The 18,097-nt window shown below is 35.3% G+C and overlaps 1 protein-coding gene across 1 annotated transcript in view; it reads right to left on the minus strand.

Moving 5' to 3' along the window:
• Nucleotides 1-18,097, minus strand: part of LOC150086474 (uncharacterized) — a 153,862-nt gene that overhangs the window by 3,712 nt on the left and 132,053 nt on the right. Inside the window, exons 21-24 of the mRNA XM_090372179.1 lie at nucleotides 17,414-17,583; nucleotides 15,868-16,014; nucleotides 10,009-10,098; nucleotides 3,623-3,671 (exon numbers count right to left, since the gene is read on the minus strand). Of these exons, the coding sequence (XP_090228305.1) occupies nucleotides 3,623-3,671; nucleotides 10,009-10,098; nucleotides 15,868-16,014; nucleotides 17,414-17,583 (456 nt within the window). The remainder of the gene's footprint in view (nucleotides 1-3,622; nucleotides 3,672-10,008; nucleotides 10,099-15,867; nucleotides 16,015-17,413; nucleotides 17,584-18,097) is intronic.

Here is an 18,097-nt window from a genome sequence, read left to right on the forward strand (position 1 = left end):
ATTTGCAAATTATATCAAGATTGGTAGAGCAGAATAGTTAATAATCAGCACCAAGCAGCACAGACTTAGGATAGGCTTCAGGGATTGTCAGAGAAGTTCAGAAAAGTGACTGCTACAAATATGTTGTAATGCAAAATGCAAGGAATTTTGTTTGGTAGGGAAATGGCAACTATAACTTATACACCTAGTATGACTGAATTAAAAATGTAAATAAAGAAAGGAAAGAATTTTATGTTTACAGTACAGGCAAGCATGAAGTTCTCTGTGTGCAGTGTAAACAGGAAGAAAGGAGGACTCTGTGTCCTATCAATGATTTTTCAAAATATTTGCTCATAGCGATAGGGGTGTCATAAACTCACTGTACAAGGTTTGTTTGTTTGTTTGGGTTACGGCTATAATGCGCCAAGACTAGGTAATATTTAAATAATTTTTTTTTTTTTTTTTTTTTAATTCTCTGTGGCCTAATTAGTAAGGCCACCACGTCCAGATATATGATAACATATATATTAAAAATAAATCAATAAAGAGGTAACAATAACATAAATTTTAAATACAATTAAAAACTTTTATTGATTTAAAATAGCTAAAAACAGCAGACACGTTGTCATTGTCGGATAAAATCTGACTTGAGTGTATACGGCTCAGTCAGATGGTTAAAAGCGGTAAAACGGATATTGCTAAAATCCGGACAGTCAATTAAAAGGTGTCTAATCGTTAAAATTGTGCCACAGGACACACACATAGGAGGGTCATCAGCCCTCAGCAAAAAAGAATGGGTCAAATGACTGTCCTATGCGGGTCCGGGCAAGAACAACTTCCTCCTTACGATTCCTGCGCACTCACTGTACAAAGCAATTATAAGGCTGCACTTGAAATATTACGTCTAAGTATGGAGAATGCACATTAAAAAGAAAAGACATCAAGCTTCTTGAAAGAGCCTAAAGACAAGCAACGCACTAATTAGTGGGCAGTTTATTTCATTTTTTTTTTTTTTTTTTTTTTTGTATTTTTGGCTAGCGCAGCAAAAGCCTGGGGCTTCTTTGCATGATATGGCTAATACAGTCAGTCCTCGTATAGCACGGCAGTTGTGTTCCTAGAAACCCTCGTGCAATGCAAAACCATGCAATATAAATAACAGGCGCAATGGGAAAAATAGGGTTAGGTGCTGACCACACATTTGTAACCAAATTGTAACCAAATTTGTAACCAAAACATTACCAAACACAATAAATAATCGTAATAAAATACATAAGTATTTTATTAAAAAGATTACGTATTTTATTAAAAAATAGTCGTAATAAAATATGTAAGTATTTTATTACGACTATTACGTAATAAAATATTGCTAATTCTTTTGCTTCTATTGTAAGCAAACTTGTTCTTTGTTTGATTTTCTATCCAAACAGATGACAGCCGTTCCATTTCTTCCAATTCTTTGTGTCTTGATCTAATGGATTTTAATTACACCTTGAGATGTTCCTGCTATAAAAGTTGTTTTTATTTTCTCTGCATTCTTTCTAATTCTCGGCACTGCCTCATTTAGGCCTGTAGCACATGCAATATCACATGGGCTTTCATTTTGCTCAAAGCGTTTCACAATTTCATATTTTTTCTTTATCGACAGAGGTGGATTGGCCGTAAGCTTGACCGGGGGAAACCCCAGTGGGCCGGAGGCCAGTGTGATTTTGGCCATAAACGCTAGTATGAAGCCACTACAAATTTTCCAGGGTAAGAATTTTTGACCCAGTCCGCCTCTGTTTATCGATATTGCTTTTATTTTTCTCTCTGAATCTGCAGTGTCTTCACCAGGACGCTTCCTTTTCACACCTTTTAAGTAAAGTACTTAAAAGGTGTAAAAGGTTTACATTTTTAGGGAATAAAGCACAATTAAAAAATGAGGAGGCACACTTGATACAAATAAACAAAGCTGCGCATGTGTAACAACTGAATAAACAACACTGTAAAGGCAGAGACACACTATTAACACCTTACTAGCTCACATTTTACTAACGCACATTTCTGGGAGTTACTACCATAAAACAATAAAAACAATTTCTAGTTGCGTTCCTGTTGGTGGAATCTGCTTTAAATGGGTAGTAAACTCGATCTAATTGCATTTTCAATAATACCGATAGCTGGAATTGTGTGGGTTTTTACGTTATTATGGTGAAATCCCCTTCACTGATATGATACTGTGTTTCCCCTTCACTGATATGAAGAAGATAAATACATTTTCAGAATCTTCTCTTCATTCCTATCGTGTTGCGTTTAGTTGGGATGATTCTGCGTTCTGCTGCCATTTCTTGTAAACACAAAGGCGAATCATGCATAAGCGATTTCGGTTCATGTTATATAGAATATCGTTCTCCTATTTATAAATCGTGTATGATCGAATTCGTGTAGTGTAAAAAACGTGTTATACAAGGACTGACTGTAAAAAAAAAATATATATATATATATATATATAACTGGATAGATTCCATCCACCCCAGGTGCCTTTTTTATGTTTAACTTCCAAACGAAGCCCAGCACAATGAGCTGGGTTCAATGCATAGCAGATCACACTGCAGTTCGCCTTTTGACTGACTGTACTATTATTAAATACTAACACACTGCAGCACAGTAAATTGTAAGAAGAGATGTAATGAGAAAGAGGTTGAAATACAGTGCAAAAATAATTTGAAATATAAAGTATATTATAGTAAAATAACTACTTTCACTTCCAAAATCTTTAGTGTGCAGTGAAGAGTAGGTCTGGCTTTTATTAATCTGATGATGGAATCTGACAAAGTTTGTGAAATGTCACTTAATATCTAATTTAGTGCATTTTTTTGCTTACAGCAGGCTATAAGTAGTCAATAAACTAAGTTCAAAAATTATTCACATGGTTTAGGAGTACATTTACTTCATACATTTCCTTAGTAAAAAAGAGATCTCACCACATTGAGGTGCAAACAACATTTGCTTCAAATACAGTAAATTACTCCATCATGAAATGTGTATATGACAGACTGAATATTGGAATATTTATTAATATCACTTATCAACACTTATCACTTATTTTTTCCAAAGGAATCAGATAATTCTTGTTTTAATATAACTTCTTTTTATCTTTAATTTTAATTTGTTCATTTTATATTATAATAATATAAAATGCATTGAGGTATATTAAATACATCAATCTACTGCAGAGATGATGCATTAAAATAATACATTAATATTTTTATTAGAATTAACAAAATTCACAATAAACTTAAAATGTAAACTACTGGGCCCACAATTTTAGATGTAATTCACATACAGTGTTAAAACAAAAACACATGTAATAACAAACAGTTTTCTTAATATGCGTGTGCGCGCGCTCTCTCTCTCTCTCTCTCTCTCTCTCTCTCTCTCTCTCTCTCTCTCTCTCTCTCGTTGTGGCTTACAATTTGTGAGATCATCTTATACTGCTTAATCAAAAATGTTTTTTAAAAAACAAAACATACATCATAGAACAAAAGGAGATGCAAATATATAAACAAATAGAAAAAGACATAAATATATAACAAAAAAACCAAAAATAAGGTAAAAACACACAAAACAAAAAAAAATAAAAATAACAATACAAAGAGGGACTTACAATGCCCTACCAGTTTTTTCTGCAATTCCTGCTTTTCTTTAATAGCAGTCTGTTTTTGGGAAGAATAAAATTAAGAAAAAAAAAATTAATCTTTTGTCATGAGATGCATATTAATGACAGTTTGAGATACTTCAGTAGAAATCACAAACTTATAAATACAATTTTCAACTTGCTCTTCTTTCAGGAAACATATTTAATTAGGGACAGAGACAAATGGATAAAAGTTGATGTGTCAATGCTGTTTACAAACATGATAGTGTAAAAGTTTAGTATTTATTAAACAAGTTACAACAACCTAATATTCCACATAAAAATTAGAAGTTAATTAGATCTTAATGTATTAAGATCTAATTAACTTTTGTTCCGGGTAAAATAATGGATTCACTGGTTAAAGATGCACTGCAGGATCATCTAGACAAGACTGCAGCAATAATTCAGACACAGCATGGGTTTTAAGGGAAAAATCTTGTCTGACAAATTTGATTAGATACTATGATGTGGTTACAAAGGAACTGGATGCAAAAAATAATTCTGATATCATATACTTGGATTTCAGGAAAGCTTTTGACATTGATGCGCATGGAAGATTACTGTAAAAATTGGAGCAGTATGGTATTAAGGGTAAGTTGCTATAATGGATAAAAGGTTGGTTGAGTGGAAGAAGACTGAAAGTGGTAATCAATGGACACTGCTCTTAGTGAACTAATGTTATTAGTGGAGTCCCACAGGGTTCAGTGTTGGACCCACTGTTGTTTTGTATATTTCTCAATGATATTGAAGGTATGACGGTATATCAGGCTTAGTGTTGAAATTTGCAGATGATACAAAGGTTGATAGGGTTGTTAATGACAATAATAGCATTGTGCTATTGCAACAGGGTCTAGAAAATTTGGACAGATGGGCTAAGAAGTGACAATGAAGTTTAATAATGAAAAATGCAAAGTACTGCATATGAGTAGCAGTAAGCCCAGAGAAACATACCAACTGTTTGATACTATACTTAGGGTGGTAGAAAATGAAAAAGACCTAGGAGTAATTGTGCAGTCAGATATGAAGTTTTCTGAACAATGCAGACAGGTCAATGATATACAGGAATTTTGCTAGCAGGGAAAAGGAGGTGATTATACCCTTGTATAAGGCAATGGTCAGGCCACACCTTGAGTACTGCGTACAGGTCTGGAGGCCTCATTTTAAGAAGGATGTAGAGTTGAGCATGTACAGAGAAGGGCAACAAGATTGGTGAGGGGGAACGATGGGGTCCTCTTACCAAGAAAGGCTTAAATTCTGCAAATTGCAGCGGCTGGAGACTAGGCACTTTGTGAGGTGATCTGATTGAGGTGTATCCCATCAGCATTGAGCCTGCTTAAACCATTCAAGGCCTTGTATAAGGCCTTGAATGGTTTAAGCAGGCTCAATGCTGATGGGATACTTCCGTTTGCTCAGATTACGAACCTAGGGGAGCATAAATTCAAATTGAGGAAAAACAGTTGTAGAATAGATGTGACACCTCCATAGCCAGGTGGTCAGGAGCAGCAGTGCATAGCACACGGTTCTTGATTAGACCGGGGTTCGAGCCTGTGACCACCAAATATGGAGGATGCGAAAAGGTCAGGGAATGACCACCGCATATCCCCGGAGCAATATGGCCTTAGTTACTAATGCTCCTAAAAAACCAAATAACAACAACAACAAATAAACACAGATGTGCGGAAATTTACCTTTAGATAGAAAGTGGTTAATAGCTGGAACAAACTTCCATCTATCGTTATGGAAGTTGATAGCTTAAATAAATTCAAGGAGGAACTGGACAAACTTTTAGAGGAAATGGTTGTGTGAAATTTTTATTTTTGGCTGATGCTACATAAGCTCATAAGTTTGCTTTCTTGCATCACATGCCTCTATTACTACTATGTGTTTATTACTGATGTAGGAAGACTGTTCAAGGAAGCTTGGAAATTAACTTTATTATATAACTTATTCCAGGCCAATGTTGCTGCTGTGAACTCTCTAAAATACTTTCCTCTGAACTGAATGCACATATCCCAGTCTGCTCCTTGGGAACTTTTTTTCATGAACACAGCTTCATAAGGAGAGGAGGGGGCTGAGATAATGAGTGTTTTTGTGTCAAAGCAAATAAGGCTATGATACATCAGTGGAGTTGCCACCTTTCAAAATTTCTGATCAAAAAATGATTTGAAAAGGTGGAAACCTTTTCAAATCATTTTAATAAATAAAAAATAATAAAAACTTTATATAGATATTTACATTTTATACAGTACAAATATTTATTTCTTGATCTATCTTATGAGCCTATAATTATGAAGGTTTCCAGGACCTTCAAAGGCTTTAATCCAGTCCTAGTACATGTAGATGAAAACTTTCACAATCACTTCATCCGTGTCCTACTGTCAAGTTCCTTTAACAATGAAACAGTTTCCAAATGACTAACAACCGGTGTGTGCATTTTGAACCACTGCAATTCTCTGGGCCACTTGTTTTCTTTCAGGAAACATATTTAATTGGGGACAGAGACGAATAAAAGTTTATGTGTCAATGCTGTTTACAAACATGATAGTGTAAAAGTTGTTTAGTATTTATTAAACGAGTTACAACCACCTAATGTTCCACTAAGAAACTGAATAATCCACAGGTAATTAATTATTAATGAGTTGCTAAATTTGTTCACGAATAGCACAATCCCATGACCTTTCAGCAAACTTTCACATGTGGTAGGTGTACAGTAAAAACTATAGTTTTGAAGTGAAATTCAGATTCTGTATAATAAGCTCTGATGCTCTGCTACAATGAATAACCAACTTGAGAAGTGAATTTGCCAATTTTAGGTGGTTTGCTGCATTTTTCATTTTCCTAAAAATAGCCAGAAAAGGGCACTCTCTCTTTTGCAAGATTGTGAAGTGTATGATTCTATACAAGATTCTCCCATCAAGGTATTGGAGAAGTTGGTATCCAAAGTCAATAAGCTTGTGCATGCCTGGTTTCTTTCTAAGGTTCCAAAAAATGTTCATTGGAAAGTCAATGTGACAGGTTGCCAGCTCCTGCGATTTTATGGACTCCTGAAGATCCATAAACCTGATATTCTCTTGTGGCCTATTGTTTCCTGTTGTAACATGCCTACATATGAACTTTCCATGTATATTGTCAGATTGTTAGCCCACCCTCCTTGTTGGGAGAACTGACCATAATGCGCTAGCTGTGTGAATTTTTTAAGTATTATTAAAGATTTTATCATTTCTGGGGCAAGTCATGGTTTCCTTTGATGTGGTCTCCCTGTTCACCTCTGTCCCTGGGCATCAGGCTGTTGCTTGTGCAAGGCGATTTTTGGATGGGAATGCTACCTTGAAGGACAGGACCTCGCTCTCTATTGATGACATTTGTACTGCCCTCAATTTGTGTTTGTAGCACGATCAAGTTTAACGACTCTTTGTTTCGTCAGATCCAAGGCACAGCTATGAGTGCCCCCGTCAGTTCCATCATAACTAGTATTGCTATGGAAGAACTGGAGAATTGTATATTTTTGAATCTACCCGTTCCCATCACCCCTCTGGTGTCAATATGTCGATGATGCCTTTGCTGTTGTCCCTTGAGATCAGAAACTCGAATCCTTCAATATCTCAATTCCCTCTCACCCTTCATTCAATTTACTATTGAGATGGAAACAAATGCGCTTGCTTCCTTTCTTAGGCATCTTAGTCCAACATACGGGTACACGCTTTACAACCTCCGTCTTCAGGAAACCTATATGTGCAGGCGAATTTACCAATTATGGGTTTGCACATGCTCCTGGACATCTATGTAGCACTACTTGTACTTTATTTACCTGTGCATGGATGAATTCCAGTTCAATTAGGGCAATTGGAGATTTCTAAAGTAAGAACGGAGCTTTCTAATTGTGGTTATTCCATAAACCTGATGTTCTGGATAGGTGTGAGTTGAAAGCTCGTGATTTTGTCACTTGATCAAATCCTCCCTATGATAATGAGTTTATCTCTATTGCCAACATTCCTTATTATCTGGGCATGTTGGAGTGTCTCACTAGAATTTTATGCTCTTACTGTATACGGTGCATGCAACTCCCTGGTAGGAAATTGCATTTCATTATTTCTAGAGTAAAAACAACTATTCTTCCTTTTTTACGGAGCAGTTCCATTTACCACATTGTGTCTGGATTGTGGGATGTGTTATGTTGGTGAGACTGCCAGAAGGTTAAAAGATTGTGTTTCAGAACATGAGGTGGCTAAAGTTAGTGGTGGCTCTTCACACCACTAACTTTGAAACGCTCCTCTGTTGCTAAACATTATTGGGTCAAGCAAAATAACCTTGATCCCTGATGCAACATTGAAACCGTCAACTATTCCCGTGACTACCGTCAGCGCTCATGGCTTGAAGCACTGTACATAGTCAGCTGTAACAGTACTACGAATCGTAATAGGGGAGTGCACATGCACCCCATTATGGAGTCTGCCATATTGCAGTGCGATGAGTGCTGGTGTTCTTTATGCATGTGTAATACTGTGTTATCAGCACCGGAGTTGTGATTCATGATCATGCCCAGTCTGCTTCTCTTATTTTATATATATACAAATTTGTATATATATAAAAAATACTGAGCATATATATATATATATATATATATATATATATATATATGCTCAGTACACCACTCATCAACTGCTGATGAAGGTACACCTCGCCCCAAACAGTACTGTGAATCGTAATAGGGGAGTGCTACTCTATTTTATTGCTTTTTATTTATATATTTTACGCTTTTATTGCTATTAACACTTTTTTATATCTGTTTTAATATTTTATTTATGTATATATATCTCTTTATTTATTTTAATAAACTTTAACTTAAAACAGTAAGTCGGTCATTACTAGAAAGTATATAGTGATATGCAGCCCGAAACTCAAGGCCTTTTTTCTAACATTCCCCATAAGTTCATTAGTGATGTGTTCTTTATTTGAATTTTTTGCATTTCATTCTAGAGAACAGCTTATTTTACTCATGTAGTACATCAGATGGGGTGGTATATGTGGGGGTTATAATAAATACCCAAAACTAGAGGCTACGTATGTACAGTCCTTAATATAATTTAAATTAACAATGTTTTTTATGATGTTGCTGAACCACTGGGTACACCAGTTGGGGGACCTATTAAATCTTAAAACATTTGTTAGAATGCTAGATTTAGGCTAGCAGGCCCCAAAGAATATTTTTGTGGGCTGCACAGTTGTCTGCAAGCCACAAGTGAAAAATCCTCTTTTAGACCATAAAATGGAATTATATCCCTGCAGAAGTCCAAAAAATGGCAAGTAAAGGGCCTATAGGAAAAAGAGTAGGGGAATTGGATTTCTGAATTTTAAGATATTTTTATATAAAATATCTTTTAGTACTGTATTAATATATTTTATAGCTATCAGCCACCCTCTAATTATGTCACTTGTACATTCAATAGAAATATAGAGAGTTATTTTTATATTCATAAAAGTATTTTGCTTAAATAATATTACTGGTCAGCACTCTGTGAGATTCCCATCTTCTCATTATGTTTTATGACTAATATTGCAATTTATACATTATTATAATATGGATTTCTATCTATAAGACAACTATTCGTATTTATTATTTTATGTTATTTTAATATTTTTAAACTGATTATGCAACTCTCAATTGCATAATCATTATCGCTTTTAAATTTCTGTTTATTACTCTGGGCATGTGAATTCAATTATTAAGAGGGTAACTTGTATGATATATAGTTAAATAAATTTGAAACATTAGTTATGTGTATTGTAGTGCAAATAAGACATTAATATAATTTATAATATACTCACACATAAAAAAGTAATTATTCATACAATAAATATTGTATATGTATGTAGAGGCCTCCGTAGCCGAGTGGTCGGGAGCGGGAATGCAATAGCACACGCTCTTTGAGTAGACTGAGGTTCAAGCCCCTCACTGGACCAGATTATGGTCTATTTCCCTCAACTTGTATTGTTGAGGAGGCTTCCATCCTGCAATGGGTTGATAATGGCTGCGGTTTACCTTTACCTTTTATGTATATATTTTCCTACAGCAATTTCCATGTGCACTGCAACCTGCACAATGAGCATTTCTGGATTGAGCATATTTGCAAACAGTAAGGTTAAGGGCCTAGAGGAAAAGCACTGTTACATTCAGAAAATGATCAAGCACTAGATTCAGGTATTTGATCCTAATACACAACTTAACTCTATTATTGTTTAAAATTTTTGGAAATTATCTAGATGATGCTATACTTTTCATATAGCAGTTTAAATTATAATCTTTCAAACAAAATACTATCTTTCAGAAACAAATTCAATAAGTATCAACTAGTTACCTCTAACTTAGACATGACACCTTGTAAGTCTTTTGTTTGTGTAGCTACTTTGCTTTTGACAGCTGATAGTTCTTCAAATAATAAGTCATTCTGAAAAAAAAAATGTATTTTAAGAGAATTTTACATATATAAACAATTAAAAAATTCATAAGCATGTATAATGTGAACTAATTCAAATAGGTTAGCTAATCAAAATAAAAGATAATTAGTTTTAAAAATTATCCAAACCACAATTAAATGGATGTGTTACCAATATAATGGCAGGGAAAAAAAATCACTATGATTAAATTAACAAGTAAACAGATGTCTTATTATTTTTTTCATTTAAGTAACAATATGAAACTTTTAGCAGTTTCTAAGTAGTGATACAAGCTTATTGTTTTCAGTAGTGATATTGAGAAAACCTAAGGTATTCATTGAATGGCATGGTGCATAGGTAAACTGTGTTTTCAGATAATAAAGCACTCAAACCTAAGTTGGTATAATTATGTTTATTTCCAAATTGGAAATACTGTATGTACATAATGGAGTCAAATTTCATGGTATTTTCTTACCACTTCACTGACTGCAAAGACATTTTCTTTCAATTTTTGGCATCATCCAACCTATTAATAAATAGGTTGAATGATGCTATTTCCACAGGATGATGTAAGTTCCAACAATTTTTTTATGCCTATTAATAGGTTGGATTATGCTGCTATTTCAGCATTATTATTTACAAAGAAATGTTGTATACCAAGTCATTAATTTGTGTTGCAAACGAGGAAAGGACTGAGCGATTGTTCAGTATAGTGTGTAATTTCCGTATTGGCCTGGCCACAATTTTAAATTCGGTATCTTTAAAGTTTAAAGAATCTGTTAAGCTGTTTGTGCCACTGTTCAACATATGGGACAGAAATAAAGTATTTTTTGATATTACTATTGTTGGTTGGTGTAGCATTTTGTATTCTATCCTTAGCTTGAACTCTAATTCGGTTTATTGTAGCAAGGGGATAACCCCTGTTTAAAAATCTGCTGGTTAATATTTGTATTTCTGAGCCCAAAGCAGATTCCGTCGTTGAATATTTATAGGCATTTAGAAATTGATTAAAGATAATTGATCTTTTGTAGGTGAATGAGTGATAGCTGTTATAATGTAGAAGCATACCAGTGTTTGTAGGTTTTCGATAGATGTTAAATTAGATTTTATTCGCATCCCGAGTAAGCATGAAATTTAGAAAATTTAATGACTTTGTATATGTATCCTCCCTTTCCAATGTAAATTTGAGTCTAGAATGAATATTATTAAACAAATTTAAAATGTCTTGGATAATACTACCATCAGTAATAACTAAAACATCATCTAAATACCTCCCATAGTATGTGATATGGGGTCAAAAAGGCATCGAATGTATATGCTCAATCGTTGAGAGATAGATCGCCGATATTACTTTCGTCGTTATCATATGTTCCGTTATAAGAATCAATTTTGAATGCTTTTGTGATATTTTTCTAAAACACATTTCTGGAGGTCACTACCATAAAACAATAAAAACAATTTGCACTTTCCAGTTTATTGGGATTTTCTGTTAGTGCAGCTAATTATAAATGGGTAGTAAACTCAATCTTATTGCATTTGCTATAACACCGATCACTGGAATTCTGTGGGTTTTTATGTTATGGTAAAATGAGTTCCCCTTCAATGAAATTTTCAATCATATAAAAAACAAATTTTCAGAATCTTCTCTTCATTCCTATTTACTTATTACAATGGTGAAGGGACCAATGGAAAGTGCAAATGTTGGCAGTGCTAAGAAATTAAACAAAATTGATTTATAAATGAAGATGATTAATTAAGAAGTATGAAGCAGGACAAAGTTTGTCATCCATTGCATGGAATTAGGTCTCACTGCTTCAACAATGAATGCTATTTTAAGGGACAGTGCACGTATAAAAGAACATGTTAAAGGATCAACGCATTTACGATCAACAATGATCACAAAACAGTGTTCAGGTGTTATATCGAAGATGGAACAGCTATTAATAGTATGGATGGAAAATCAGATTCAGAAGCAAGTGCCCCTGAGTACAATGGCCATTCAAGCAAAAGCAAGAAGTATTTATGAAGATATTAAGGATAAATACGGTGAACCCCATGCCAAGTTCATGGCAAGCAACGGGTGGTTTAATAGGTTCAAGCATCAAGCTGATTTCCAAAACATTAAAGTATGTGGTTGAAGTTGCGGTGCCAATTCTGCAGCAACAGAGAAATTTTATGATGTGTTGGAAAAAACCATAAGCTTCTGCAGTGGCATGCTTATTAGCTGGAGAGTTAATTCTGACAACGATGCTCGAAAGGTAAAACTTGCTAATGTTATGCCTGTCTCCTCTCTCTTTTTGTAATTTTATAATTTTGAAATTTTTGTATTTTGTACACTTCTGTAATTTTTCCTGCACATGAGATAAAAAAATTGAATAAATAATTCTATTTGCATGTTCTTCACACATTTCTTTTTTGCTTCAATCAAATTTTTGCAAGTGGTGCATAAGCATTTAGGGAAATTCTGACTTATGTAGAGTTCCGCGGAAAGCAAGCCCTACGTAAGTCAGGGAGTGGCTGTATATAATATCGGTGTAAATACACCATGGTTAACCCATAAAAACTAAACTACATACATAGTGTAAAGGCACCATTTTAATTATATCTCATATTGTGGCCACCTTCATCACGAGATATCAGGTATTGCACTACTTCAAATAAGTCACAGTTGCCAAGTTAATTCCACAATATGAGAGATGCCATATGGTGAACTGAATGATACTGTATTTAAAGACTAAATGCTCAAGGCATAATTCCATATGGGTTTAAATGAACTATATAATATTGGTGTAAATACGGCATAGTTAACCCATAAAATGAAACTACGTACATAGTGTAAAGGCATCGTTTTAATTAACTATGGTGTATTTACACTGATATTATATAGTTAATTTAAACCCATACAGAATTATGCTTTGTGCATTTAGTCTTTAAACACAGTATCATTCTGTTCACCATTTGGCATCTCCCATATTGGGGAATAACTTCACAACTGTGATGGCATGTTTGCATCTAGACAGGACTGCAGCAATAATTCAGACACAGCATGGGTTTGTTAAGGGAAAGTCTTGTCTGACAAATTTGATAGGATATTATGATGTGGTTACAAAGGAACTGGATGCAAACAATAATTTTGATATCATATATTTGGATTTCAGGAAAGCTTTTGACACTGTTGCGCATGGAAGACTATTGTACAAATTGGAGCAGAATGGTATTAAGGGTAAGTTGCCACAATGGATAAAAGGATGGTTAAGTGCGAGAAGACAGAGGGCGGTAATCAATGGGTGCTGCTCTTCTTGGACTAATGTTATTAGTGGAGTCCCACGGGGTTCGGTGTTAGGTCCACTGTTGTTTTGTATATTTATCAATGATACTGATGAAGGTATATCAGGCTATTTTGTTATTTTGGTTTTTTTTTTAGGAGCATTAGCAACTAAGGCCATATTACTCCGGGATATGCGGTGGTCATTCCTTGACCTTTCCGCATACTCCGTATTTGGTGGTGACGGGCTCGAACCCCGGTCTAATCAAGAAGCATGTGCTACGCACTGCTGCTCCTTCCCACCTGGCTACGGAGGCGCCCAAATATATATCAGGCTTAATGTCGAAGTTTGCAGATGATACAAAGGTTGGCAGGGTTGTTAATGACAGTAATGGCAGTGTGCTACTGCAACAGGATCTAGATAATTTGGGCAGATGGGCTAAGAAGTGGAAACTGAAGTTTAACCTTGACAAATGCAAAGTACTGCATATGGGTAGAAGTAACCCCAGAGAAACGTACCAACTGTGTGGTACTACACTTAAGGTGGAAGAAAATGAAAAAAACCTGGGAGTAATTGTGCAGGCAGATATGAAGTTTTCTGAGCAATGCAGACAGGCTGCCAGGGCAGGTCATGGGGTTTTGTCAATGATATATAGGAATTTTGCTAGCAGGGAAAAGGAGGTGATTGTCCCTCTGTATAAGGCAATGGTCAGGCCATGCCTTGAGTACTGCGTACAGGTCTGGAGGCCTCATTTTAGGAAGGATGTAGATTTACTTGAGCGTGTACAGAGAAGGGCAACAAGATTGGTGAGGGGAATGAAGGGATCCTCTTATCAAGAGAAGCTTAAGTTCTGCAAATTGCAGTGGCTGGAGACTAGGCACCTGCACGGTGATCTGATTGAGGTGTATAAGGCCTTGAATGGGTTCAGCACGCTGAATTCTGATGGGATCCTTCCACTTGTTCAGATTACGAACCTAAGGGGGCATAAATTCAAATTACGAAAGGACAGATGTAGAATAGATGTGCGGAAATTTGCTTTTAGCCAGCGGGTGGTTAATTGCTGGAACAAACTTCCATCTGTCGTTGTGGAAGTTGATAGGTTGAATAAATTTAAGGAGGAACTGGACAGGCATTTGGAGGGAATGGTGTGATTTTTTTTTTTTTTTTTGGCTGATGCTGCATAAGCTCATACATTTGCTTTCTTGCATCACATGCCACTACTACTACTACTACTACTATTATTACCAGGATACCTGCCCGCCCACCGATGATAGGCTAACAGCTTTGAAACAGTGCTGCCAGAGGGAGCCTGATAATCACAAAGTTTCTAAGAATAGGTAACAACAGTCTTCACCACTGGGGAAGCATTGCCTATTCGAGAAGTTTTTGAGTGGTGTGAGTATGAGGAGTAACTGTCCCTTTCCACTTTCAATGGCATTCCTTCCTCTTCCTCTCCTACTATCACTTTCCTACACCTTTTTTTGCTCTACTAAGTCTAATAGGGACAGTATGAAGATAAAAGAGTATATTATCCCATACTGTTTTTCAAACAGTGCCGTCTGGGTGGTGGTGCCCACCGAGAATAAGTAACAGTAGTTTTCTCTACTAGAGAAGTGTTACTTATTTGAAGTAGTGCAATACCTAGTATCTCGTTGTGAAGGTAGCCATAATATGAGATATAATTAAAATGATGCCTTTACACTACATACGTAGTTTAATTTTATGGGTTAACTATGGTGTATTTACACCGATATTATATAGTTCATTTAAACCCATTGGAATTGAAATATGACAGCATAATTCTGTTCACCATTTGGCATCTCTCATATTGTAGAATTAACTTCGCAACTGTGATGGCATGTTTGCATTACCAGGGTACCTGTCCACCCACCAATGATAAGCCAACAAGCCTTGAAATGGTGCCCACCGAGAATAAGTAACCATTGTCTTCTCTATACTAGAGAAGCATTATTTATTCAAAGTAGTGCAATACCTGGTATCTCATTGTGAAGGTAGCCACAATATGAGATATAATTAAAATGATGCCTTTACGCTACATATGTAGTTTAATTTTATGGGTTAACTATGGTGTATTTACACCAATATTATATAATTAAAATACTCTCTTTCCTCAGTACTGATAACCATCAGTGTAAATGAAATGCCATCTCTTTTTATTACTATCAAGATAGCAGGCTAACAGCATCAGTAACCTATGTGTTTTTCCTGAGTGGCGGGGTAGTTTGGCAATGCACTGCCACAGAAGACAAAGTATAACAATCACTGTAAACATAATCTGTAATTATACCTGAGACTAAATAACTTGGTTATTTAGTCTCAGATCTAATTACCAATGCCCTCAAAATAGCATCTCCCAGAGTTAGCTATGTAGTTTTTTAAAAGGATTTTTGTCTTACATTATAATCTATGCTATATTAAAATTTCATATTATTTGTAAGCATTAGTTTGACTAACAATCTATTTTAAATAGAGACTGCAAATAAACTAACTTACTCTTCTCACTAATTCTGCCACATGTTCACGACTAGATGAGAAAGGCATGACTACAAAGCCATTTGCAATATGCCAACTCTTCTCCACATAGAGCTCGAGGTCTTGACAACTGTAACCAAGTTCTTTAAATGTGAATGTTTCCAGCAGCTGAAAAAAAAAAAAAGAGTTCACTGATGTTGAAAGATATGAATTAGAGTACATAAAGACAGCTAGCTTGTTTATATAATTGACACAAACCAATATGAGGGCCAAAGAAAAAGTAGTGGCTATATATCTCTTTAATGGCATTGACCTTATGTGGTGCAAGTATTGTTTGGGGGTGACACCAGTATTATTTGCAGCAATCATATTAGGCAGTGAAATGAAATTTGTTACTGAAAGAGGTGCAGCATGTTATATTGGCTCATATGTTTTCTATATTACGTTCATCAAATCTAGAACATTTGCTGAGGTGGGATTCCTTACCACTGAAATATCCACCATATTCCCCTGATACGAAGCCCTACAAATCAAACAGGTTGATAAGAGGTTGATAAGAACAACCCAGAGGCCAGTATTTTAAAAAACATCATACATCCCACACACTGGTGTCTTGCATACATCAATAAAAATCATTCTGCAGGTGGAGCTTCCCAGTTACCTCAGGCACAGGTAAAGGTTATACACATGGATGGTGATTATATTAAAGGGGAGTAATCAATAACTACATGATAATAAATTGTACTTTGCTTTTAATATCTGGTAGCTGATGGTGTTTGCTTAGATTTTAAAATATATTGAACATACTTTCAGTGGGTTCAACAAGTTATTCATGATTATTTTGTATTTGGCTTCATGATTTAAATCTATAACTTTAAGCTATTAAAGTTAAACTAATTTAACCCTTAAATTTTTCAAGTTAACCGAACTTAACCATTTAGGCTATTCAAGTTAAACTTTGTTAAACACTAAAAGTAAAAATTTTTTTATTAGAACTGAAACAGGCACATTCAGCTGAATGGATTAGAGGTAATGTTTATGTGATGCATTAATGTGGCTGACAAAAATAATTCTGAATAAACCAGCAATATAATAATATTGTTGGTTTAATTCAATTCAATTAACTGCAAGGGTTAATTCGATGCAGAAGTATTTGAGATGTATTAGATAAACAATCACAGGGAATATGGTTCTGCATAAGTTGCTAATATCTTTTCAAATTGTATAACATTACCTGAACAGGTGAATCTACTGTGCATTTAAAAATCTGAGACACTGCAAGGTGAAACTTACTATTTTGAAGTTTATTGGCTTCATCAGTTCGAAAGTGGCCTCTATTAGCAAACACATGCTGAACTGTGTGAACAATATATTTGTTTTATGGCAGATCATCTGTAATAATCTGCCATAAAAAAATAATAAATTATATTTATTATATGTATATAGTACTTAAGTTATATCTCTTGGATGTTGAGAACATTTTAGTCTAAATATTTTTAAAAATCATGAAATATGAAAAGTTAAAAAAACAAACAGACTGGATTTGGAACTGATAAAATTTAATTACCTTGTTAGAGGTGCCAACAGGGGGTGCTAGGGCATTCTTGATTCTGGACGCCATACCCTTAATGACTACAAGGCTCTCACCTACTAATTGCTTCAACAATTCATAATCCTCTAGTTCAGCAACAGCATGGAGAGGTTCTGTGTAGTTCTTTGACAGATCCAGTTCAGACCCTAGAAGAAAAGATCCCACAGAACCTAATAAAAGCTGTAACGTTTTTTTGTACAGTTATTTTACTTTGCTTACTATTCTCCGAATAACAGATGCACAATTAAACTGAAATAGTCACATTTATGCTTACTTCTATACACTTAAACCTTAAACCAAAAAATTGGTCCTTGAGGTTGTCACAGACATTCTCTCAGATATGCCAGACAAGCTGTACTTGCTACCTGGGAGTCTAAAACGCTGATGGAACTGATATTCGGGTGACATTCAAGTCAAGTGGACCCAATTTCGGCGAAGTCCGGACGGTCTGTGACAGCCAAATCCTCTGCTTGCACCTTCACGATGGTGGGACTGTTAGTAATCCTGGGTATAACCTCCATGCACAAGTACATGGTGGGTGACCACCCAGGTGTGAACCAACGTAAGCAGGGGTCAAGGTGTGGCGCCCATACCACATGGAGGAACACCGCCCCTCTATGTTATCAGGCAGCACTAGGTGGTAGATGACTCTCATCAACC

Source organism: Mastigoproctus giganteus, chromosome 4 (assembly GCF_048544385.1).
Source record: "Mastigoproctus giganteus isolate SK-2022 chromosome 4, ASM4854438v1, whole genome shotgun sequence".
In the NCBI taxonomy this organism is placed as follows: domain Eukaryota; kingdom Metazoa; phylum Arthropoda; class Arachnida; order Uropygi; family Thelyphonidae; genus Mastigoproctus; species Mastigoproctus giganteus.